The sequence below is a fragment of the Schistocerca piceifrons genome, chromosome 2, assembly GCF_021461385.2.
Source record: "Schistocerca piceifrons isolate TAMUIC-IGC-003096 chromosome 2, iqSchPice1.1, whole genome shotgun sequence".
NCBI classification, from domain to species: Eukaryota; Metazoa; Arthropoda; class Insecta; order Orthoptera; family Acrididae; genus Schistocerca; species Schistocerca piceifrons.
This window is the reverse complement of record NC_060139.1, coordinates 1,030,904,679-1,030,931,086: the sequence shown is the minus strand read 5'-3', so window position 1 is coordinate 1,030,931,086 and position 26,408 is coordinate 1,030,904,679. Positions and strand designations below refer to the sequence as shown.

General features: G+C 42.6%; 1 protein-coding gene across 1 annotated transcript in view; it reads left to right on the top strand.

The window, feature by feature from the left end:
- LOC124777516 (dehydrogenase/reductase SDR family member 11-like) overlaps nt 1-26,408 on the top strand; it is a 78,463-nt gene that overhangs the window by 18,720 nt on the left and 33,335 nt on the right. Inside the window, exons 2-3 of the mRNA XM_047252961.1 lie at nt 6,647-6,809; nt 16,329-16,458. Of these exons, the coding sequence (XP_047108917.1) occupies nt 6,647-6,809; nt 16,329-16,458 (293 nt within the window). The remainder of the gene's footprint in view (nt 1-6,646; nt 6,810-16,328; nt 16,459-26,408) is intronic.

The following is a 26,408-nucleotide window of genomic DNA, read 5'->3' as shown; positions in this document are numbered from 1 at the left end:
AAGGCTGCTGCCCCTCTTCAGGAACCACACGTTTGTCTGGCCTCTCAACAGATACCGCTCCGTTGTGGTTGCACCTACGGTACGGCTATCTGTATCGCTGAGGCACGCAAGCCTCCCCACCAACGGCAAGGTCCATGGTTCATGGGGGGGTTCATATGATTTTGAAATGCAGCCGTGTTGGCTTTGAATATTTTAATGAAGACTAAGTTGAGTTCTGAACTAATCGTAAGTTGGTTTTCCAATACGTGTATAGTGTACGTGATTTGTCTGCCAGGGGAATCTCTGTCACACCAAGAAATAAAAAAAACTTTCTTGCACACAAAAGAGGATGGGGCTATACAAGCTGAGCCGAATAAACCCAAACGGATGTTTGTTTATGTGGTTGACTGGGTGAGCGAATGAGAAGCGTTATTATAACTATTCGTGAAATCCATTGATTCATACTACCAGAGTGGAAATAAATGACTGACAGGAATAGCATATAAGAAAGATTACAAAATGTCTTATCGCTCTATCCAAGAAAATGAATTTTGACAGAAAATGTTTGCCAGAACGTACACTACTAAGGGCCAGTTGTACAGTAATTGAAACAACTGTTGCTTAAATTCTATTCTCGGAACAGCGCGGAAAATACTTTGTACGAACAAGTAATAACGCCTAACCAGAGAATGAACGCGGAGTAATGTTTGTTTGAACGAGGAAGGAAAAGACACGGGGATATCACACAAATTACATAGAAGAATAAGAAGATTCCAGATTTAAATAATATTTCGCACTAATAGTACTTTTGGATCTCATGCTTGAGAAACTAGTGTTTGTAGTGGACATGTGAAACTGTTTCCTAAAATAAAACTTCTTGCTTGTAATAGGCCTAATAGGCATTTGATATTGGTACTTCGTGAATTATGTTCTGTCGTGTTATTTATGCAAATGGGGAACATAAAAATGGCGATTTGTGCCACAATAGTCTCGCTTATTTGGCGTTTGTTACAACTGCTGCAATATTAGGAACGCCTATTTCGTTTTATCTAGCAGACAGTGGCAAAACTGACGTAATCAAATCGAGAAACCACACCAGTCTTGGGTGCTATTCGTATTAATAGCATTTTCAGTATTAGACGACAACATTTTGAATTGTCACATAGGAAAACGTTTGACGAACTTTGATGAGGTAACAGATTCTTTCCAAAACGGAAAGCACGCCGTACAAAGCTTTCGCAAGGGACGTAAGGATTGGAGAAATGTGTACTGTCTTGCTTGTGTCTTGTCTTTACTGCTTTTATGTTTCCTATATTTAATTTTGAGTCACACAAAAGAGAAAGTTATTAGCTAACAGACAATAGAGAGAGGAAATTTTCTAAAGGGTTCTTATTGTCCCGGTCACAAATAATCTCACCCAGTATTCACTGTGGGTTTTTTTAAGGGTGCTTGGACGTCAGACCTGCCGACTGGGCGTAAGAGAGGCACCACAGAACATTTTAATTTCCACTGTCCTGAATATGGGTTTGATGGCTTCCATTACAAAATATACACTTTAAATCCCACACAGCGAAATACAGTGACGTGCGCTAGAAGAATGCTGTGTGAACTTTTGCAACTTAAGACCAAATAGTATGTCTTACGTATTCTCAAACACATATATTTTATACATTAATCACTTTAGAGAGACTAGCTCTACAAAATGAACATATTTTTCGAAAGTCTTTTCTTTTAATTTTTTTACATTCTATCTCAATCGCTCGAGTGGGAGGGAGGGATATGGGGGATGGATCCAGTTTTTGCCCCGTTTCGGAAATATTGTAGATCCGGGGCCTGGAAATAACTGAACAACTCCTAACTAACCTCTGATACAGAAGCACGTGAGTAGGAAGAGGAATTTTGTTTGATCATTATTCTTTATATGCTTTCATTAATGTTGTGTTGGCAGAAGAGCCAACACCGTGTTACTAGTGGAGGCCGAAATGCAAGCGTTTTAGCTCACGCAGGCTGGCGTGAGGAGGGAAGGACTAGACTGACGTGAGGTCTGGAACATGACAAGGCATGAGAATTCAGAAAGCGGACGTAATTAGTTTCACACTTAACTTTAATCCATTAATCGTGAACGTCGCTCTTGACGGTACATGATTCACAATATTATCTGTTCAGAATACATTCATAGTAACTGAATATGGCGCCTTGCTAGGTCGTAGCAAATGACGTAGCTGAAGGCTATGCTAAACTGTCGTCTCTGCAAATGAGAGCGTATGCAGACAGTGAACCATCGCTAGCAAAGTCGGCTGTACGAGGGAGTGCTAGGGAGTCTCTCTAGACTAGACCTGCTGTGTGGCGGCGCTCGGTCTGCAATCACTGATAGTGGCGACACGCGGGTCCGACGTATACTAACGGACCGCGGCCGATTTAAAGGCTACCACCTAGCAAGTGTGGTGTCTGGCGGTGAAACCACAATTAACATTGTCGGTACTTCAGTTTGACGATATACCGAAGAAAACTGTTAGGATCCACTTAACGTCTCACAAGTTTCCCCCAGTCAACCATCTGTTGAATACGAAGCGACTTTTTACTACGCCATCAATGTTGCAGATTCACCTCGAAGTCAAGTCTCAGAGGTCGCAGCCGCTCACCTGCCACGGGTCTGCACGTTAGTCCACGTCTTCCCCCCCCCCCCCCCCCCCTGGCCACAGCCACACTTTTCCCTCTCCACGCTGCAGCTTCAGGAAGAATTCAGCAGAGTCGGCCTGCCCCATTTGACAATCGGAGCTCTATTGCATTTTAATAAGCTTTCGTATCGGGTGGGCCACAGAGATCATTCACTGCTATTCGATCGATAGTGCTATAGTAGTCGTCAGGAAAGTAGGCAGCTCATCTCTGACACTTACAATATTGCCAGTTAGTGGTAACTTTAAATGTCAGCACAATTTTTTTTTAAATTGTACATCTTTATTTTTAGTCCAGAATGTAGTGCAGTACTTTTCAAACAAAACTTCTTACGAGACACTACGAGAAAAAGTAAAAACTGACTTTACAATATATATATATATTCTTCAGTCTGTGGAAATAGCCAGAACAGTAACATATTTGAGGACAAAAAATATAAGAAATTTCTAAAAAATTATAGTCACTAAGACATATTTTACCGTGAAAACGTAACACTATTCAGGGATAAAAAATAAAATAACGTGATGGGTGTCAAACCGTGGCGCCCATGTAACGAAAATCGTTGTCGCTGATAAATTTTTGTGGTCTGCTTGACATTGTACAAAACTTCCGGCGAGAAACTTGTTAAGAAAACTAGAAAATTAATTTTGATACCATCTGAGAAATTAATACTGTATCGAGCGCAATTTATTTACGAGAGTCTCCACACTTGACAGCGTGCAAGGACTTGTTAGGTGTGTCAACCATTCTGGTTCCGGCGGTCCGCCTTCATACGGCCCAGAATATTCCCCAGCTACCAGAGAGATTGTGTATATGGATCCGTATTACAATGAGGTGATATAACTCATGGGACAGCGATATCCACATATGCAGATGGCGGTATTATAGCGTACACAAGGGAATATATGAAAGGGCGGAGCATTGGCCGATCTGGCAGTTTTACTCACGTGATTCACGTGAAAAAGTTTCCGACGTTATTACGTCCGCACGACGCGAATTAACAGACTTTGAATGTGGAATGGTAGCTGGAGCTGGACACACGGGACACTCCATTTCGAAAAACGTTAGGGAATTCATTATTCCGAAATCCACTGCGGCAACGAGAATACCAAATTTCATGCATTAGCTCCCACTACAGGCAACACAGTGGCCGACGGCCTTCACTTAACGGTCCGCAGCTCGTGGTCGTGCGGTAGCGTTCTCGCTTACAACGCCCGGGTTCCCGGCTTCGATTCCCGGCGGGGTCAGGGATTTTCTCTGACTCGTGATGACTGGGTGTTGTGTGACGTCCTTAGGTTAGTTAGGTTTAAGTAGTTCTAAGTTCTAGGGGACTGGTGACCATAGATGTTAAAGTCCCATAGTGCTCAGAGCCATTTGAACCTTCACTTAACGAGCGAGGGCAGCGGCGTTTGCGTAGAGGGTGGTTGACTCAGGGGAGGGGACCAAACAGCGAAGTCATCGATCCCAACGGCTTCCATTTCAAAGGAACCATCCTGGCATTTGCCTGAAGGTGTTCAGAGAAATCACGGAAAAACTAAATCAGGATGGCCGGAAGCGGGTTTGAACTGTCGTCCTGCAGAATGCGAGTCCAGTGTGCTAACCACTTCGCCACCTCTCCCGGTTTTGCGAAGAGTTGTCAGTGCTAACAGACAAGCAACACTGCATGACATAGCTGCAGAAATCAATGTGGGCCGTACAACGAAAGTATCCGCTAGGACAGTGAAACCTCCCCTTAGAAAAATTTTATAAATGACAGTGCTCGAAAACCTCTGCGTTATTTGATTTTCAAACAGCTGAGCAAAACTGAACGTACTCAGACATTTCTCTCTTTACTTATTCTGATCATCACTAAACTGACACACAATATTTTTTTAGCGCAACTCAATTTGACTTTCAATAATCCCTAAAAAAGAATGGCCTTGATTAACAATAACCTATACCTTTCATGAATCAGTTACCTCACCAAAAATCTTCGTTACTCAGACTACTGCAATCAGTGTGCGCCAATACTGCCAGCTGAATAAAAGATTCTAACTACTGAAGGCACGAACTACTGATAGGCATTGTTAGCAAATGAAAGATTTCGATAGAGAACATTCAACGTATTTACCTTAATAATGTTCAAAAGTCATCATATATATATACCAGTTCATGATATCCAATATTACAAATTTATTCTTTCTGATGGACACACGTCCAGATCGTCCGCTCTCAAAATTCTGCCATCTCTCTCCCCACATCCACCACTGCTGGCGGCTCACCTCCAACTGCGCAACGCTACGCGCTGTTCACATCCAAATGCCCAACACTACAATAGCAAATATTCCAACAATGCCACCCAGCCACAGACTGCACACAGCGCAGTCAGTGATTTTCATACAGAGCGCTACGTGGCGTTACCAACATAAAAACCTAAACAGCCTACTTACAACAGTAGGGCGAAATTTGGCGTAGATGGGCTGTGGCAGCAGCCGACAGACGCGAGTGCCTCTGCTAGCAGCACGACATGGCTTCCAGAGGGGCTCGTGACCATATCGATTGGACCCTAGACTACTGGAAAATCGTGGCCATATCGGATGAGTCCCGATTTCAGTTGATGGTAGGAATCAAGTGAGGCGTAGACCCGACGAGACCGTGGACCCAAGTTGTCAGCTAGAAACTCCAGAAGCTGGTGAGGGCTACATAGAGGAGTAGACTGAGTTTACGTGGAATGGACTGGGTCAAATGGTTCAGTTTAGCCGATCACTGACTGGAGGTTGTTATGTTTCGGTACTTGGAGACGATTTCCAGCTCTTCACGGACTTCATGTTCCCATGACAATGCGCCATGTCATCGAACCATAATTGTTCTCGATTGGTTTGAATAATATACTGGACAATTCGAGAGAACAGTTTGGCCACCCAGATCACGCGACATGAATCGAATCTAACATTTGTGTGGACGTAATCGAGAGATCAGTTCGTGTACGAAATCCAGCACCGGCAACACTTTCGCAATTATGGACGGCTGTAGAGACAGCATGGCTCAGTGCTGAGGACTTCCAACGACGTGTTGAGTTCATGCCACGTCGAGCTCCTGCACTATACTGGGCAAAAGGAGATCCGACTAGTTTTTGGGAGGTATCCCATGACTTTTGTCACCACAGGGTATGTTAAAAATGTTCTGTGGGTACCCCACACTCAGTTTTGTGCCTTCTAGATCTATGTTTTTCAGATCCGAAACCGGTACTATGAATGAATGCTCTACCAAAGCGATGGTGGCTTCGTTGATTTGTTACCTCTCTGTTCGTATCAGTCATGATCGCCCTCCCCCCCCTCCCCCAGAGGGAAATAAGGTCATTGACAATTTGTGTACAATAGTAGAAGTAAAACGTTAAAACATATTTTTATAGGGGGACAGCAAGCATTGGACTCAATCAGTGCCGCTCTGCATTAGCTGTATCACTGCATTCGAAATCAGTGATATGAGTGCGAAAACGGAAAATACTCAATAGAATAAAAACCAACTTTTGATGTAAACTCGATACTGCATTCATTCTCTTTCGGTATGTGATACACATTGCAACTCAGTGATGTTGGAAATAGCCACGTCAATCCGTTCTCTTCCGAGAGTATCTGGTGAAAATTTGTAAGCGAGCATTTGCCTCATTCACCTTTGTCGAATATTTGCTGGGCGGCCTGTTCTTCACGACCTAGTGTAGAGAGGCAGTTGACACCCAGCTACTCCACAATCCACACTGAGACAGTGGAGAGAGACTGAGGGTTTGAACACAAAGTGGTGAGAATTAAACGCGTTAGGCTCACTGCCAGTTTCAGGATATGAAATTTTGAATCTGTCAGTATTCGAGCTGGCTATCTTTGAGCGGATCGTGTCAATGTATGAGTAGTGGGCTAAAGAGGCAGATACGCTCGCCGTCAACAAACACAGATAAGAAGCGTCACGCGAGTTCCCCGTAATCTCTGTTATGACTCTGCTGTTTCTCCTTTGACAGGAACTTGAGGTGAAGGGCGCTCCCGGTAAACTTCACGCCATCGCCGGAGATGTGGGTGACGAAGGTAGCATCCTGTCTGTCTTCAAGTGGGTTAAGGACAACCTAGGAGGCGTCGACGTCCTGATTAACAATGCTGCCTCTTTTCCACACAACCAACCGACCGGTAAGGAAAATTTATTATTAATACGAGGGTTGGAACTTAAATAGGGGCAACTATTCATTCACAACCGATACGAAAGAGTTTCATATTTGCACCTGTTACTGTCCTTCAAAGTAGTCACTAGCGTTGTGTAGAACCCGTTGCCAGCGATGTGGAAGGGGCAGTATACCGTTAGCACAGCCTGTTCTGTTGATGGTGGGATTGCAGCGATCTACTGCCTGTCGAATCTAAGGAACAGTACTGAAGCGAATGCCACGAAGTGGTTCCATCTTCTTCGGAATCAAATCAAAGTCACAAGGACTTAAGTCCGGGGAGTATGGTGGATGGCACAGTACTCCCCAGTCCCATCGAATGAACAGAGCAGCCACAGCTTGCGCTGTATGCGGCCGCGCATTGTCGTGCAAAATGAGGGGTGGGTTGCGCAGAAAGTGTCGCCGCTTCTTTCGCAAAGCTGATCGTAGGTGATGCTTCAAAACCGAACAGTAGTTCTCTGCATTGGCGATCTGCCGTGGGGGAACGTAATGCTTTAGGATAACACAATCACAGTCGTACACGAGAATCACCTTAACTTTCACCATATTTGGGCTCTGATGCACTTTCGACTTTCGCGACGACCCATAATGACACCATTCGTTGGATTGGCGTTTCGGTTTTGGCTTGTACGATGTGGCCCATGTCTCATCCAGTGTTACGATACGACATAAGAAAGTCTCTCCTTCGCTCCAAGTGCGTCTGAGCAGTGTCGTAACACATACGTTTCTGCATTTCCGTCAAGTCATGCGGAACCCATCATTAATTTTTGGCATGCCCAGGCGTTCCTTCAGGATGTGAAGCACAGTCGTATGCGCTAATCCGCTTTCGTGGGCGGGCTCACGAATCTTATGGCGTCGATCACTGTCCACTAACGCGGCAACAGCATGCACTTCTTCTGCAGAGACGCTAGGAGGTACTGCCCGATGCAGGTCTGCCACAGTTTGCCGATCTTCGTTGAAGGCTTTTACCCAACGTGCCACTGTTCTGTACGGCAATACCGATTCCCCGCACGCCTCTTGAAGACATTGATGGCACTGTCGTGCTGTACGACAGTCAATCTTGATCCAACTCCGTTGTTCCTTGTTTCGGAAACATAGTGACACGGTTACGTTAGACCGCTCGCTCACAAGTGACTGTATTTCCCTCGATTGTGAGCACGCCGGTGACGTGGGACGGGCGAGTTCATTTGGTCGGAGGTAAGGTACGTATGTTAACAATGTGCGCTGTCAGTGACAGTAGTAGATTCCATGGAGTAGTATCTGCACAGTTGTGTTGCCACTACTTAAGTTCCAACCAACGTATTATATATTTCTTGAAATATTGGTGTAAATAGCTGTATGCACTTATATTAGTGAATAAGAAACGGTACGGCGCATCGGAATTTCTGTACACACTGCCAAACATTTAAAAGGACTGATCTAGTCCCAAATTGTGCAATGAATATCTGTCAAACAACACAACAAGTACCGAGACATGTTGTGGACCTGTCAGTTAATGGTCGGGCGACTGATATCAGGTTAAACCAGTTACTCAGACATTACCCGCAAAGACAAAATTGCGAGAATCGAACGGTAGATTCGTTGGTTGATTGGCGAGAGGGGTCCTAACAGCGAGGTCATCGGTCCCATAGGATTAGGAGAGGCTGCGGAAGGATGTCGGCCGTTCCTTTTCAAACGAATCACCCAGGAATTTGCATGAAAAGTATGGAATGGAATTCAGGGCAGATCTACCAGAATAAATGAGCAGTCGTAAAATACGATCCAAGTTTTTGAGACGGTCGCAATTTTGTACTGTCTGTTTAACAGGAAGGAATTTGTCATCGACGTTATCATGCTCATTTAAGATGAGGAAGTTAACTCAGTAAGACCTTCCCAGTTGCCGTGGGACCAATTCAAGCAGAAATGGCGTGCGTGGACGCCTGGCAGAGACGGGTCAGGGACTTGGCGCGGATAGAAAGTTAGCAGTTCATACTGAAGTGGCGCTGTCAGACACGGAACGCTCCTGCTACGAATGTATCAGAATATGTCGTCTTCATCAGACGAAGCGTCCGCGGCTCGTGGTCTTGCGGTAGCGTTCGCGCTTCCCGCACACGGGGTCCCGGGTTCGATTCCCAGCGGGATCAGGGATTTTGTCTGCCTCGAGATGACTGGGTGTTGTATGTATTTCATCATCATTCCATCCTCATTCACTCGCAAGTCGCCGTGGTGGCGTTAAAGAACTTGTGGAGCCTAACCGCCACGCGAGGAGTCTCCCGGCCAGCAATGCCATACGCTCATCATCATCATCAGACGAAGAGATTGATGCTCCGTAAGTTTTGAAAGTCGTGAATGCTGAGTACATCCATACTGTGTTCACCCATTCTGGATTAAAAAAAAAAAAGGAAAGAAATATGGTACATCCGAAGTAATGACAGAATCGAACATGTGTGCCCGACCATTTGGAGAAATTTTACAGTACTTCTCAAAGGCGTTTCTATACTGTGCTACACACAATGATGGAAAGCATTCAGAGAAAGCAACGAAACTGGAACGTTTTTGTCATAATACCAGCTTTTCATTTGATTTTCATTTGAACGAAAGCCTAAATGTTGCTGATTTTCTGAGAGATGTTCGAAATATTAGGACACTTTTCCAAAATCTGGTCATCCGTAAATATTTCACTACTGTAGACCAGAAACTCCTAGCTACAGGTCATAGTTTTCTACCACATGATAGTGATTTTGCCCTTATAGAGAGGAACAAAATATTCTTTCACGCACAAAACTGAATTCCAGTCATTGTCAAGCCAAAGGACAACGGATTTCTTCCGTGTAAGATGTAATCAGAGGATATCAGGGGTCTTAGCGCACTGGACGACGGGTTGCATAGAGGTTCATTCAAAATAACACCGTATGTCTGGCTACACATTTCAACTGACAACTCTAGAAAAGTCATGTCATCCAGCGACCGCAAGTTTGTCAAAGCATTGTACAGAAGCCGAGAGCCACTAGGAAAATAAATCTGCAGATACATAACACGTCAGTTTTTTCTATCTCCTGCGATAAAATACTGCCAGTAAAAATTAGGTTCCCTAGAAGAAGCCTTACTTGACATGTGACAATATACCCCAGCTGAAAAACGGAATTTCTATCAGTAACTACCAAGTTAACAGTGGATTTTCACGTCTGTCTGCCAAAAGAAAATTGATCGAGGACAGAAAATGTAATGGTGTCAGTACATGTTTAGTGTAGTTGCAGGAAGAATAGTGTTAAATGTTTCCGTATCTTCTGCTGCTGCTCGTGTAGATTTGTATTGCAGTAAACAATATGTGTTTTGACCTGTGTTATTCTACTTTCCCAAAGTAAGGCATGTATTTCTGCAATAAGTAACAGAGAAAAAGTAGACTGTATCATCAGCACAATGTTGTAACTGCACAGGTTCAACGTCCTTCGTCCAGGAAAATAAAAAAGAGTGCTATTTTCAAACATAACGTAAGTAATTGTGTAATGAATGTCACATAAATATCCGAAATTGCGTTTTACCTCAAATACACTGCCTGCAGCAAGAAAGCCCACCTATGTCAGCATAAAATCTGTACACTAATTGGTAAGATTAAACATCCAGAATACAGAATACTTTGGCTATAGCAATATCAAAATCCCATTTCTCATTCGTTGTTCGCTGGAACACACGCCAAACATGAACGAAAACAGTCATTGAATGTTTCATGAATGAAACTGTTACAGTAGACGAGAAAAAATTATGTATTTAGGATACAGAGTCTTCGGAAATTGCTGTTACAAACTTCTGCGCCTTGTAGAATTAGAACTGAATTAGAAACCATGTCAGGAAACATATATATACGTTCTTTAATAGTGGACAGGTGGGTCATTCTGGAGACGAAACTGTATAATGTTTTATATACAAATCACCTACGGCTGTGTCGTAGGTCAGCATTAAATGTATGTTCCAACGGATCAAGTGCCTCGAAACGACTATCATCATGTGGATGTCGGTGTACTGCAAGAATCTGCTGAGATTTTTCTTTTTTTCGTTAATTGAGAATGTGAAATATGAATACAGGATGTTCAGGCCTGGGTTCGACTCCCGGTCAGGTGGAAATTTTCTCCACCCTGGGACTGGGTATTGTGATATCCTTCTCTTCATTTGTACTTTTTTAAGCTTTTTGAGCTTTCTAAGCTACATTTGATAGCCAGTTGTTCCCGCAGTATGTTAAACGGCGTTTTATATTTATTTATTTTAACTATTGTGTTACTTAGTATGCCTCAAAAAAGAACTTCATTATTGGGACACAGAATTTGAACTGGAAATTACACTGTACTTAGAGGTTCTCAGCAAGAATAGGCGAGATACATTACTATGGTATGGCAATGATGTAGACTTTACTACGTAAGTAAGAATACCTACAATACCGTCAAACAAGTCATCATGCAAATCAGATCGTCGTCTACTGGACGTGTTGGCATCACAGTCCAAATGATGAAGATTATTACTGGTCCACTAATTCCCTAAGGCCTGGAAAACGGATTAGTTAAACCACTACTAAAACAAGACATTGTCACTGCACCCTCTGATTACCGACCTATTTGCTTACGTCCTGCACCTTAGAGTATACAGTCCACGAGCAGCTAACAAACTTACTGACTACAAACAATGTACTAGGTGAATACCAGTCGCCTTTCTGTGAACATGGTAGCACAAAAGCTGCCTTAATGAAGGCAACAGATCATCTGAAGCTTGATATGGATGCACCAGAGGTGGCTATCATGTGCCCCTTACAGCTTAGCAAAGCCTCTGACACTATCGACTTCGACATTTTACTTGCCAAACTTAGCAGCCTAAATTTCTCAGCAAGTGCAGTGCAATGGTTTCACTCATACCTGACTTCTCGCAGTACCATAAAGTCACAATGGAGGCAGCGTCTACCAAGTGTACCCTGGGGTTCAGTGTTAGATCCTGTACTCTTTTTATTGTATGTAAATGATGTGTTACCAGTTTTCTCCTGTAAAATTTGAAAATTTCCTGGCGAATCAACTGTTCAAAAAGCCTTGTTCGGCTCAACTGAAGAAGGCTGGCGGTTGTCCAGCCGAAATATCGTGCAATGAAGTTTTCGACGACTGGCTGCAGGCCTGAAATCATTTTGAACAGTTTTGTCTTATTGCATTTACCACAAGGACCCTGATGACGTGGAATTGTATCTAAGTGCAAAACCAACATACCTTAAGACATCCATTGAGAATCACAGTACCGACCTATGCTCACTTTCAAAATGACAGCAGGATCAAAGGTCAACACACAGCCCATCCAAAACCCAAGTGGTACTGGTTGGTCTTTCTAGGCTCATTAGCCTGAAATGTCGGGAATCTCTTCCATCTTGAGCCCCAAATGTGACAAATATCAGATTGTCCCATTAGGAAGTGTTGAATAGTACTAGTAGATGGGAATATACATTGGACTGAGCACATAACTGTGCAAGAGGGCATCAGCATCTCTCCATACCCTACAAAAATATATAAAGCTGTTTCCTCTTGACCTGAAAAAGAATCTTGTACAAACACTTATACTTCCGATGATAGATTACAGCAATGTTATTCTCCAAGGCCTTTCTCACGAAAGCTTACAGGGTCTGGAATCGGTTATGAATGCTAGCGTTCGTTATGTATGTGATGTTCGACTCTTTGATTATATTTATTTGGCTTATGTACAGATATCCTAGCTGTGGGCAGACAAACGCAGAGATTTCCATACCCTCTGTCTCTTCTAATGTCTTATCAACGGACACTGTCCTCTTATCCTTCCTTGACATTAACGCTCTTACTTGAACAATATGGCAGGAATACTCGTTCCCATCAGATAAAAATCTTTTCTGTCCCACTGCATCGTTCTGCCACTCTCTCGAAATCCTTCTCAGAAGCAGGAACCCGACTCTGGAACGACCTCTCAAAATGTTTCAAATAGCTCTGAGCATTATGGGACTAAACTTCTGAGGTCATCAGTCCCCTAGAACTTGGAACTACTTAAACCTAACTAACCTAAGGACATCACACACATCCATGCTTGAGGCAGGATTCGAACCTGCGAGCGTAGCGGTCACGCGGTTCCAAACTGAAGCGCCTAGAACCGCACGGCCACAAGATTACCATTGTTCTTGTACAGCCGGCCGTTGTGGCTGAGTGGTTCTAGGCGCTTCAGTCCGGAACCGCGCTGCTGCTACGGTTGCAGGTTCGAATCCCGCCTCGGGCATGGATGTGTGTGATGTCCTTAGGTTAGTTAGGTTTAAGTAGGTCTAAGTCTATGGGACTGATGACCTCAGATGTTAAGTCCCATAGTGCTCAGAGCCATTTGAACCATTTTGTTCTTGTACACACCCGGTATTCCCTTACATTCTTCTTCCCAACCAGATCTTTCTCTTATCAGTGTCTTCCACATTTCGGCCGATCGGCGATGACAGTCTCAAGGCGCATGCCCTGAAATCTTTCTAAAACTATTTTACGGATACTATTGCTTTAGCTTTGTATGTCAGTTTCATGATGTGTAACCATTATTTCGTTAATGATTATAGTTATTGCGATATTTACATGAAAGTAGGATACTATGAGAAATTAGAAAAAATTTTCTATGAAAATTGGGAGTTGCTACAATTTTGCTTTCGGCGCATGTTACATAATATGTTGCTGCATATGAAATTTATTTAAGGTATAAATTTTTTCTTTAGACTTGGATAAACCAGCTTGAAATATCCATACATTCCTCATATTTCGTCAACCATTTGAGATATTGAATAGAGATTATGATAAATTATAGCAGTTAAAGAGGAGAGTATTTTACCATAAGTTTATTATACAAAACTTAATTATCTATTGTGTTATTTCATGAACACGGACTTATTTAATGGTTATTTACTTTTAAGGGCCATTGGCAGCCGATGAAAGAAGTGCAACAGGTTTGGGAATGACATAACTGAAGACAGCGCACATTTATTTGGAACCGAGGATGTGCTTTTATATAATATACTGGCCTCACTTTTCCTCAGTTCCTCACCTAATAAACTGAATAAATCAGCGTTTCAGAACTCTCTCGCAGTTGCACAACATGTTAGTGAGGTGACATTCTGTAAACTCGGCTGTGTTTTGAAAAAGAAGAAATTTTAACGCGGCAACTAGAGAAAAGTGTAGATTTTAATCCAGATTCGCCATTCATGGCGCTTGTCTCAAAGTTACAAATGGTTAGTGAGCCAAGCGAAAACAAATCTCTGTATTTTCAGCAGAATTTTATTTAGTTACTAGCCGAAGAGGAGGTGACAGAATTTTCTGAATGACCACCACGCAAGTGTGGATGTGCAGAAACCGCGCTTAATATTCACAAAAAATGTGAATTTCAGTTGAGAATGTCCCCACCTCTCCAGCGCTCAGCATTTCCCCTACCACTACTGTTCTCCCCACGCCTGTCTTGCCGACTGCGCATCTGTCAGCCACGTTATTCTGTGCAGTCTACACCTTTCCCTAGAACGCTGTATTTCAGAAAACATCTATCTCGAACATCTATAAATTCTTTCTACGAGGGGCGTTTGAAAAGTCCGTGCAAAAATTAAAACTACTTACGTGTTTGGGGTAAACCTTTTTTATTTTTCGACATAGTCTCCTTTTAGACTTATACACTTCGTCCAACACTGTTCTAATTTGTTGATCCCTTCTGAATAATAGGAATTGTCCAAGTTTGCAAAATAGCTATTAGTTGCAGCAATCACCTCCTCGTTTGAATAAAATCTTTATCCTGCCAGCCATTTCTTCAAAGTGTGGAACAAGTAGCATTCTGAGGGAACCACGTCTGGAGAATAAGGGGGATGTGAAACGAGTTGGAATCCTATTTCCATTGCTTTTGCGACCACAACTGCTGAGGTGTGTGAGGAGTAATTGTCGTGATGGAAAAGGCCCGGCGTTTTTCTTGCAGCTCGGGTTTCAAACGGTCCAATAACTATGAATAATATGCACCTTAATAGTTTTACCCTTTTGCAGATAGGCGTTGAGGATTATCCCTTGCGAATCCCAAAAGACAGTTGCCATAGCCTTTCCGGCATTTTTGTGGAGATTCTCCCTTGGTAACCCATTGTTCAGATTGTTGTTTGGTCTCAGGACTATAGTAATGTATCCATGTTTCATCCACAGTGACGAAACGACGCTTAAAGTCCTACGGCTTCTTCCTGAACAGCTGCAAACCATCCTTGCAGCACTTCACACGATTCCGTTTTTGGTCAAGCGTAAGCAATCGCAGAACCCATCTTGCAGATAGCTTTCTCATGTCCAAATGTTTATGCAAAATATTATGTTCTCGTTCATTCGAGATGTCCATAGCACTAGCAATCGCACGCACCTTAATTCTTCTGTCATCCATCATCATATCATGGATTTCATCAATGATTTCTGAAGTCGTAACCTCCAAAGAGCGTCCAGAACGTTCAGCATCACTTGTGCCCATATAGCCACTCCGAAAATTTTGAAGCCACTTATAAACTGTTCTAATCGAAGGTGCAGAATCACCGTAGTGTTTATCAAGCTTCTCTTTAGTCTCCTGAGGTGCTTTGCCTTTCATAACGTAATATTTAATCACCACACGAAATTCTTTTTCGTCCATTTCTTGACAATCACTCGACTTCCTTTATTCACAAAAGTGCCAAACACAAAGAAATAGACCAATATGGCTGAAACTTGGTGTGCGTTCATGACAAAGATGCTAGTAGCTAAACATGACCTCGATACGCGCCGGTTGTGCCATCTCTCGGACGTATATCTGAAACTATCATCATTGTTATTATTGTCATTATTATAATTATTATATTATTATTATCACTGTAGTGGCAGCAGCTGAAGCATTAATTTCATTAGTTGTAGCCTGTAATATTTGCTTAAATTGTCACTTCAGACACTCAAATCATTTTAATCCTGTCATATCAAAATTGTTATTTCTTAGGGAACTGTGATGCAAAAAATGTACTCTGTGTGTCAAATCCAGGTTCGAAGTAAGAATCGGCTTGATAGCCCTAATCAGAAAAGGTTAAGTAAACAAATACAAGGATTATGAAGGGTGGAGGGATGTGCAGTCAAGTGAACAGTCGATTGACCAACGACTTACTCTACTGCATTCCAAGACATAAGAATGGACTGAGAAGACAATCTTATGGAAATCCCGTTTACGAAACCAGATCTTACAGAAGGCGCCTTTACGACGCCAGAAAACACTACTTAACAACATGCATGTACACAGCTGAAGCCTGTAATGCATGAAGAAATCATGGCAGTTGTTTACTGCATTGTCATCACGACAGGTTTTGTAGTATATTTTAAAAAATAACCGCGCAACAGCAACAACTCAATATGAGGAAAATTTTAAATGGTGGAGGATACATCTAAAACTCTCTAAATATTCGTATTTATAAAAATTATTCCATAAATATACCGTTTACCAACGTTTAATTTCTTTTCCTGACAATCAGATGGCAAGACAGAAGACTGGAAGAGCATCCTGGACGTGAACGTTCTGGGTCTGAGCATCTGCACCAGGGAGGCCGTGCAGGACATGCTGAGGAGAGGTGTCGATGACGGCTTCATCATCCACATCAACAGGTGGGTTACTCCAACCCTACTGGAAAAATGGAATCACCTGCATTCCCAATCACTTAGTATCACCTGTCCATAGTGATATAGCCTGTTAACAGCCATTAAACATCAAGTGTATCCAACAATCATATCTGCTGTTGTTGTTGTTGGGGATCTTCATTCCTTACACTGAATTGCATCTCTGCGTGCTAGTCTATTCTGTGCAAGTCCCATCATCTCTGAGTAACTATTACAACATGTATCTCTTTGTACCTGCTTACTGTAGTCTGGTGTTTGTCCCCCCTTTACATTTTTTTCCATTTACAATTCCTTCTGCTACCACACTCACAATTCCTTGGCGCATTAAGATGTGGCCTAGCAAACAATCCCTCCCTTTACTCAATTCGTGTCATGCGCTGATTAATTATCCCAGTGCCATCAACCGTCCTTGCGCAAGAACCAATAGAGACATTGTGGGGTGACACCTGGAGTCGCTTATGTACTGATATTATTAATTAGTGATAACCTACATAAAGTAGTATGTTATGAACCCCCAATTGACTAGCCATGGAATGGACGTGACATGCTGGCCACCGGCCCTCTAGGACAGACCGTAAAAAGTATGCAGCATTCGGAATACTTCGTGTCGACTGTTCTCCTTTTCATATTTCTGCGAGCCTAAGAGACCTGAAAGCTGTCACTCTATAATTTCCTGTTGTGGTGTTGTTTTTGTTACGGTGTTGTCTGTGTGAGTGAATGACTAATTGGTTATTGATAGTAATTTTACTTATATATCAAAGCATTATGCAGTTTGATACCAGATGATAAATGTTTACCGAATGTTCTGAATGTCATTTTTTTTTCTACTCCTTGCGTTGTACTATAACAGCCTTAATTTAATTTCATATTCCTTGCTATGAACATGTACCACATTTAAAGATGATTGTCTCTATAATGCTCAATCACAAACCCATGTTACTTGCGTTTGAAATTCATACACCCACGTTCAGAAAAAACGGAACACCGTGAACGATGAGAGATAGGATGTTGATATTCACAGGACATGTACATTAGTACGCTCTGCAGAACTGATTAGCATCTCAAGGGCAGTTTCAAGGTCAATATCGACAATGCAGTGCAACACCACTCACCGGTAAAATATGCATGTGGCTCTTGTTGCCGCTATAAACTGAAGGTAATGGATCGGTGTGACTTGACCAGACGTGCAGGATGTTTCTCAGACGTATGCGCGAACTGTACCGCCAAATTAGTGAGTTTGGTGGAGCGCGCATTATTTTCATGAGAGATGTGATGCATCCATCCAGGAAATTGCTGTTCTTGTAGGACAAAGTCTTTCGGAAGTTAAACGGATGTGTGCACAGCTGTTCATGGAAGGCTGTAGAACACAACGAGATGCGTCAGGTCGTACCATGCAGACCATACCCCGAGAAGATCGACGCCTCATCTGAATGCCATTGCAGGACATACCTGTGTCCTACTCGGCTCTGACGCAACAGTGGAACAGTGTAACACATAGTACACTATCAGGGGTGACAGTCTGTCACCATATGTTATGGCATGGGTTTACGAGCACGTCGTCCGCTTCTCCACCTAATATTGACGAATGTGCAGAAACATGCTAGGTGGCAACGGTGTATGGAATGACGTCACTGGGGACGGAAAGGGGATCAGATAGTGTTTTCGGACAAGTCCAGCTTCTGTTTGTGTGATAATGATGGCCGCATTTTGGTTCGCGGCAGACAGGGGGAGCTGCATTTGCGCGAGACATACAGTGCTATTTTAAGGCTTTATGGTGTGGGGTACTATTGGTTACAACCACAAATCACAGTTGGTACATATCCAAAGCACTGTGACCAATGTGACGTACGTGAACGACACCCAGTGACTCGTAGGTGTACCCTTTCCGCACAACACCCCAGACGCCATTTTTCAGCAAGGAAATGCACAGCCACTTGATGCTCTATATGTGTCTCTTTGGTGTTGCAGGATGTTAGCCTATAGCTCTGGCCCAGCTGGTCACCCGACTTGTTGCCAATCGAAATTGTGTGGGATATGGTGAAATGACATGTGCAGGACTGTGACCCAGTGCCAACCATCACAGATGATCTCTGGAAGTGGGTGAACGCACCATGGATGGCTATACCATAGGGCGCCATTCGCCCATTATATGCATTGATGCCATCACATATGGTACAAGTTATCAGGGTGAATAGCCGCCCATGTGCCTACTAGGCAACAGGACACATGCTGAACCTGAAATGCTAACTCTTTCTGCAGAACCTACTAATGTACATGTCCTGTGAATATGAACATCTTATCTCTAGACGCGCAAGGCGTTCTGTTTTTTTCTGAACATGGGTTTACCATAGCAGTTGATCGGTATGAGTTGCGAACACCCGTGACATGTCAGTACTGGAAGCTACCTACCCATCTGCCTCTGATGTGAGCAGTCAACTGTTCTTACTGTTAGCTCTCGGACAACTTGGTCAACGTCAACTACAATAAAGCACACCTTAAAAATTACTGTCTATTTAAGTATATTTGTTTGTTGCTGAGCAGGAAAACAATGCTCTGAAAAACCTCTTAACAGTAGTAGACACTTTTGAATTCGGCTGTTAATTGCTAGATGCATTTCATTATTAAGTATAGCTAACGACTGTGGACCACACTAACACTCGATTCGGATCACGTGCAGCCCATCGGCTACAATTTGATGACCACTAAATTATCTCATTTACCCATCCACAACTTACCCATTTATGTAGCACAACATTTTAAAAGCTTTTATTCTCTTCATGTCTACACTGTTTATCATCCATGTTTTACATTTGTACAATGCTCCACTCAAGAAAAATACAGTAACGAAAGATTCCTATAAACATTTCTGTTTTTCAGGAACGCATGGTTTCCGGACCTATGCAGGGTGTAATGGGTATAAATGCTAATATTCTAACATGTGGTACCTTAACATGTATGTACATCAGTGTGATGCTTGCTTTTTTCTATGTCGAACATTAATCCCACAAACATGTCACAAAATGACTTCGTGATGCTTTCTGCATTGACATACTGCATCACTAATGAACAACGCCTATCATTATAGACTACCCGTTTTGCATCCACGTGTCCACACTTCAAGACCTGACCTGCTGTCCAGGGGGAAGAAAAGCATTAATGGTTTGCTCTTGCTACATGTGCTTGGAGATACTAACCAACCTAAAAACATATGAGTTCTAATGGCTATAATTATTGGTCTGAAAATGATTTAAATACTGATGTAATGATGTTCAATATACTTACCTCATCCGCCAATAAAAATATCAGCACTTACACACGTTACACCATGCATTTATTAAGATTTTTTGTTTGGTGCGTTGTCCTGTACTAGCTGCACTCTTCTCTACCTACAATAGTCAAACCCTCATACACGTGGACTACTGTAATGGGCCTGTCTTGGTTGTGATAACACGTACACTATCCAGTTCACATACAAGTGGTCTACTAGAGTAATATCTGTGGATGGCTTTTAGAGTATGGAACTCAAATCAGAAGTTAGTTGGAGGCTCCAGTGAAACATAAGAAGCCTACATCAGTATTGTTTCTGAGCAGTCACAATAATGCCGAAGTCTCAGATCACTGCAAAAGCTATAAAAATGAGCACTTGTTGATTTTGTTCGAATAGCAAGCCATCAGGCAGCAATAACACGCACATTCATTGTCAGTCATCCTTTAGATATAAATTAGAATGAGCATTTAATTTACAATGGCGTCAGATGTGTAAAGTAACATATTTAACTCTCAGGAATACGTAGTTCAATCGAGAGATTTTGTCTCACATACACGTTTTTTAAGACATATCTGACTCAAAATCATCATCATATTGTACAGTTTCCTTCCACTCGCAGAGTATCTTAGATTACAACTCCTTCCATTTTCTGCAGTCTTCCGACCACCTCTCAGTTCTTACACTGAATTCGTTTTTTTCCTCTCTGCTGAATGCTGTCTTCCATTGTTTTAATTACATTATCCCTAGGCCTTCCTCTTAATCTCTTGCCAGGGGTAATATTTGCCATATGTGTCTTCCCACCACTCTTCAGTTCTTACTCTGGCCTCGTTTTCTCCTCTCTCCATAATACTTTCTTCAACCAGAAGTCACATTTTCGATAATGGCACCCCTCCCTCCCCACTCGTTCTAAACGGTGAACACCTCAGGGAGATCAGCATTCGCTTGCTGGGTGTGAACTTGGCAGACCTGGGTTTCCTGAGCTGGGAACTGGTGAGCTTCGGCCGTCCTCTGGAACCGTAAGCTCTGGATATGATTCAGCTATCACCGTGCAGCGTTACACTGGAACGTTGTATATCACAGAAAGTGAGGATCTCGGTTTTGCCGCACTTATCACGAGGATGTTACACACCCCGACAAGAGAAGCCTCAGTCGCAAGGTGTGCTGCACGCTGATGAGATGCATGGCTGTTGAGGTGGAACAGACATTAGCGGGCAACGTCTAGGAAACATACCGCATCTCAGTTGTATAAGGCTTACACAAGCATGTAGAGCTCTGTCTGCGTGAGCCTATATGGTAGAGGAAATCAGTGTAAAGGCATGGACGTTTATAGGAAAATTAACGTAGTCAAATCAAATGTTCAAATGTGCGTGAAATCTTATGGGACTTAACTGCTAAGGTCATCAGTCCCTACGCTTACACACTACTTAACCTAAATTAACCTAAGGACAAACACACACACCCATGCCCAAGGGAGGATTCGAACCTCTGCCGGGACCAGCCGCACAGTTAACGTAGTGAGTTGGAATAGTAGTTATTTATTATTTATCGAATGGCAATACAGACACATAATAAAGAAACAGACAAATCACTAATATAACAGACGTTAATAATTACAAACCAACATTACTAATATAACAAAGTTTACGGATTACAAACAAACATCAAGTCTATTAATGTAATCTGTCGACTCTGGAGCTGCGAGCAGGAAGTCGTCTGGGCTCCCATTATAGGCTCTTCTGGAACACTCTTCAACATTGTGGTGACGGTCTGACTTTCTCCGCAGTCACACTGAGGGGATGGTATTTTACCCCATTTATACAAGGAGTAAGCACATCTGCCATGACGAGTTCTAATCCTGTTTAGAGTGGACCACGTTTTGCGTGGTAGGTCAAGACCAGGTGGCTTTTGTGTGATGTAAGGCACGTTTTGATTTTGCCATGCGTTCCATTTTTCAGACGTGCGTTTGCGATACTGAAACCGTCTTGTACACAGTTCCTTGCTGTTCTTGTTGGTGGGTTCCTAGATCGAAGCCTGTTAGTGTTTGCAGCCTCAATGTCTTGGTGGATTGGCAGGCTTCGATTTCCCATGATGTTTTTGTATTCACGTACAAGGGTGTCAGTACGTCGCAGGTGTGGCGGCGGGATGTGGCTTAATACAGGGAGCCATTGCGTTGGAGTGGGTTTAATTACTCCAGAAATCATCCTCAGAGTGTTATGCAACTGGACGTCCACCTTTTTTACATGTGAGCTGTTTAGCCAAATCGGAGCACAGTATTCGGCAGCCGAGAATACAATTGCTAAAGCAGAGGTGCGGAGAGTGAAGGCCGTTGCTCCCCAGGTAGTACCACAGAGCTTTTGAATAATGTTGTTTCTTCTCTTTAATTTTTCGGCAGTCTTTGTTAGGTGCTCTTGAAAAGATAGTGTCCTGTCCAGCGTCATTGCCAAGTACTTCAGCGTTTTATTATGCCTGAGAACGGTGTTTTCAAATCGACTGTTGAGTTCCTTTCCAGCGAGTTTGTTGTTGAGATGGAAGCAACTAACCTCTGTTTTGGAAGCATCTGGTTGGAGTCTCCACTTACGGAAATATTCACCCATTATCTTCAGGTCTTTCGTTAGGATATCCTCAGATGCTTCAATTGTGCTACATCTTGTAGCGAGGGCCCAATCGTCAGCATACCCGAACTTTATTGATTGTGTTTCCAGCAGCTCTGCAATATAGAGGCTAAACAGCAGTGGTGCAAGCACTGATCCTTGTGGTAAGCCATTATTTAGTTTTTTGATGGAGCTGTAGTCAGTGTCCATACTTATTTGGAACACCCTATCATTGAGCATGCTGTCCATTAAGCGTGCTATAGATTTGCAAGGAACTACTCGAAGAATTTTGTACATGATGACTTCTCTCCACACAGTGTCGTAAGCTGCTGAGAGGTCAATAAAGGCGACTGATGTTTTCAATTTTCTCTGGAATCCCGCCTCAATGTAAGTAGTGAGTGACAACACCTGATCAATACAACTTCTTTCTGGCCGAAAGCCTGCCTGTTCAACTGGGATTGCCCTGAACAATTCTGTGCTAATTCTGTTATATATAAGCCTCTCTAGTAATTTCTAAATTACAGACAGCAGGGCAATTGGTCTGTAGCTTTTTGGGTTGTCAGCTGGCTTCTCAGGCTTTAGAATAGCTATTACCTTAGATCGTTTGAGTTCTTGTGGGATACTGCCAGTTTGCATTATGTTTCTGAAAAATTGAGCCAGCCATACTTTTGTATACTTGTCACAGTTTATTATGAATTCAGGGTGAACGTTGTCGAAACCTGGTGCCTTTGTTGGTTTGACATCTTTCAGTTGTGCGCAGCGTATACGCAGCAGTACGAGATCCAGAATACTGACAAATGCAGTCAAGTGGTAACGGATTTGATATCAGTAGTACAGACAACAATGATTCAGATGGTAGAGGGTAGAACTCAGTACAAAGGCAGTCTACTCTGTCCGGTGTTAGTGTAGGAAACAGACACTATTAATGACAGCGCGTGTTGTGAACATAAACCACAATTGTGACAATGCCACGTGGAAAGCAGTTATCATGAGACGAAAGTGCAGAAATTGGTGCGTACAAGGAAATGGAACTCTCTCATTGCCAAACCGCGAAGAAGTTGAACTGCACACGTACAGTGATCGATAATTTCGTTAGATTGGGGGGCACGGTATAAACAGAACGTAAAATACCGGCAAAGTGGAAATTTATCTCAGCCATCGAAACGGTTCCTTTTGCGCATAGCGAGGGCCACAAACCGTTATTATTCTCAACTTGTTTCTGGCTTAAACTTGTTTGACTTGTTTCTGACTTAAAATTTTCGGTAACTGCCAGACGCGAACAACAAATTTTATCAAATGAAAACATGTTCCGTTCAGGAGACTGCAGAAACCTGTTCTAACATTCAAAGATAAGCAGGCTGGATTGAGGTTTCCTGAGAAACGTTTGTCAGGGACTTCAGAATGGGATAAAGTGATCTTCAGTGATGATAAGAAGTTTAATTTACATGGGCTGGATGGATTTCAGCATTATTGGAATGAACTGAGAACAGATCAGCAGGTGAGAGTGAGCAAAAACTTTGGTGGCAGAAGTGTTATGATTTGGGCGGCCTTCTGCGCTAAAGATAAATCACTCACTGCTTGATTGAACAGAACAGTGAACTCTTACATGAACAGTTGGATTCTAGAGGCAGAATCGATTAGAACGTATGAGTTCATGGAGAATGAAAGCGTAATGTTTCCACAAGTTAGTGCATCTGTGCATGTTTGTGCTACATCTAAAAGCGGTTTGAAGATAAAGATACGGATGTCTTGCTGTGGCGTGCATGTAGCCTGGATATGCATACTATAGAAAACCGTTGCGGAATACTTGAAACGCGTATTTATCGCAATTCAAAGGCAATGTGAGGCTGTATGTGGGCTGAAAAGTTCGATACGAGAAGGGTGTGCGACAGATTCACTACAAGAACTACAAACCCTAACGAAATCGATGCCGAAAAGAATTTTAGAGGTAAATAGGAAGAGCGGAGGTTCCACAGAGTACTAACAACACAATAACACAACAAGCAAGTGAGAGTCTTTATACCAGTCTCTACCCAGGAAATGCTTACACCTTATTTTGCTACTCGTTTTATGAAAGAAACTATGTAATTCCGTCGTGCCTGTTTATGTCTTATTTTATCTACTACTTTCATAATAAATACGATACAGGATGCTACAGACATTGGCTATTACTTTAGTAGGAACACCCCCCCCCCCCCCCCCTATAAACTGATTTTCACTACTGTATGTCCCTAGCTGTTCGTGGGAACATCATGGCAAATCATTTTATTACCTTCGCTCCTAATGAAATTCAAATTACCGTCTGGGAGTATTCACATCCACTAATCAAAACAAATGAGGGAGGCTTGTGAAAAATAAGATTGTATTTAGCAACGGGGCTGAAGGCGTCATAAATCAGAATGTATCTGTAGCGCTGAAGAGGAAGAATGTGACATTTGAAAATGTGTCCCCTTTCTACAAGTGCATTCATAAACGCTTAAAAGACGATTAAACGGTTACGAAATAGTACATTATTGTTTGAGACTAACTGGCTAAACCTGCTGGAACTTCTTAGGAAGTCACAAAAATTGGGTGACTATGATAAGGTTTAGCATCTTTTACTAGTAATCTAAACGTTCTCGTTCTCAGGTCGAATCTTGCCACTGTTTACATTATGAATAAAATCACCAGAAATGGCGGCTGATGACTTCCAGCGCGAGATGTCACCCTCGTTCTGCTACCGGTTTTGCCAAAGAAGGCAGACAAGCGGACAGAGGTTCGGAGCACTCTCTTGCCCTTGGAGTGGGAAACAGTCCGTAAGAGGCGGAAGAATCAGCAGTGATCTATGGCATGAGAATATAGAAGGCAATGGAAACTATTGCATTAAGGACGTGTAATGTGCACCCACATAGTACGTGGACTGGAATAGGAAAAGTGTCACGACGATGTCTCCATTGGCAAAAGATCCCGTACTATTCTTTCACTCAGACAGCCAATGGGGAAGTGATCATGAGAAAACTATTGAATTACCAGCAAAACGATAACGTTGTACAAGTCGGAGCTTGGAATGTCAGAAGTTTTAATGTGGTAGCGACCCAAAAAATCTGAACGGGAAATGTAAATATAGTGACGGTCAGAGAAATGAAGTGGAAACTAGACAAGGATTTCTTGTCGGAAAAGTATGGGGTAATATTAACAGCAACAGAAAATGGTGTAAAGGGAGTAGGAAACACTGCGAATAGGAAGGTAACTTTGGTGCCTCTTCTGATGTTAAGCCTATTACTTCAAAATCATTCTTAACCGAATACAGGTACCTTCTCCTTGGTCTACCCCGACTCCTCCTACCCTCTACTGCTGAACCCATGAGTCTCTTGGGTAACCTTGCTGCTCCCATGCGTGTAACATGACCCCACCTTCTAAGCCTGTTCACCCTGACTGCTACATCTATAGATTTCATTCCCAGTTTTTCTTTGATTTCCCCATTGTGGACACCCTCCTGCCATTGTTCCCATCTACTAGCACCTGCAATCATCCTAGCTACTTTCATGTCCGTAACCTCAACCTTATTGATAAGGTAACCTGAATCCAACCAGCTTTCGCTCCCATACAACAAAGTTGGTCGAAAGATTGAACGGTGTACAGATAACTTAGTCTTGGTACTGACTTCCTACTTGCAGAAGAGAGTAGATCGTAGCTGAGCGCTCACTGCATTAGCTTTGCTACACCTCGCTTCCAGTTCTTTCACTATGTTGCCATCCTGTGAGAATATGCATCCTAAGTACTTGAAACCGTCCACCTGTTCTAACTTTGTTCCTCCTATTTGGCACTCAATCCGTTTATATCTCTTTCCCACTGACATTACTTTCGTTTTGGAGATGCTAATCTTCATACCATAGTCCTTACATTTCTGATCTAGCTTTCAAATATTACTTTGCAAACTTTCAATCGAATCTGCCATCACAACTAAGTCATCTGCATATGGGAGACTGCTTATTTTGTGTTCGCATATCTTAATCTCACCCAGACAGTCTATTGTTTTCAACATATGATCTACAAATAATATAAACAACAGTGGAGACAGGTTGCAACCTTGTCTTACC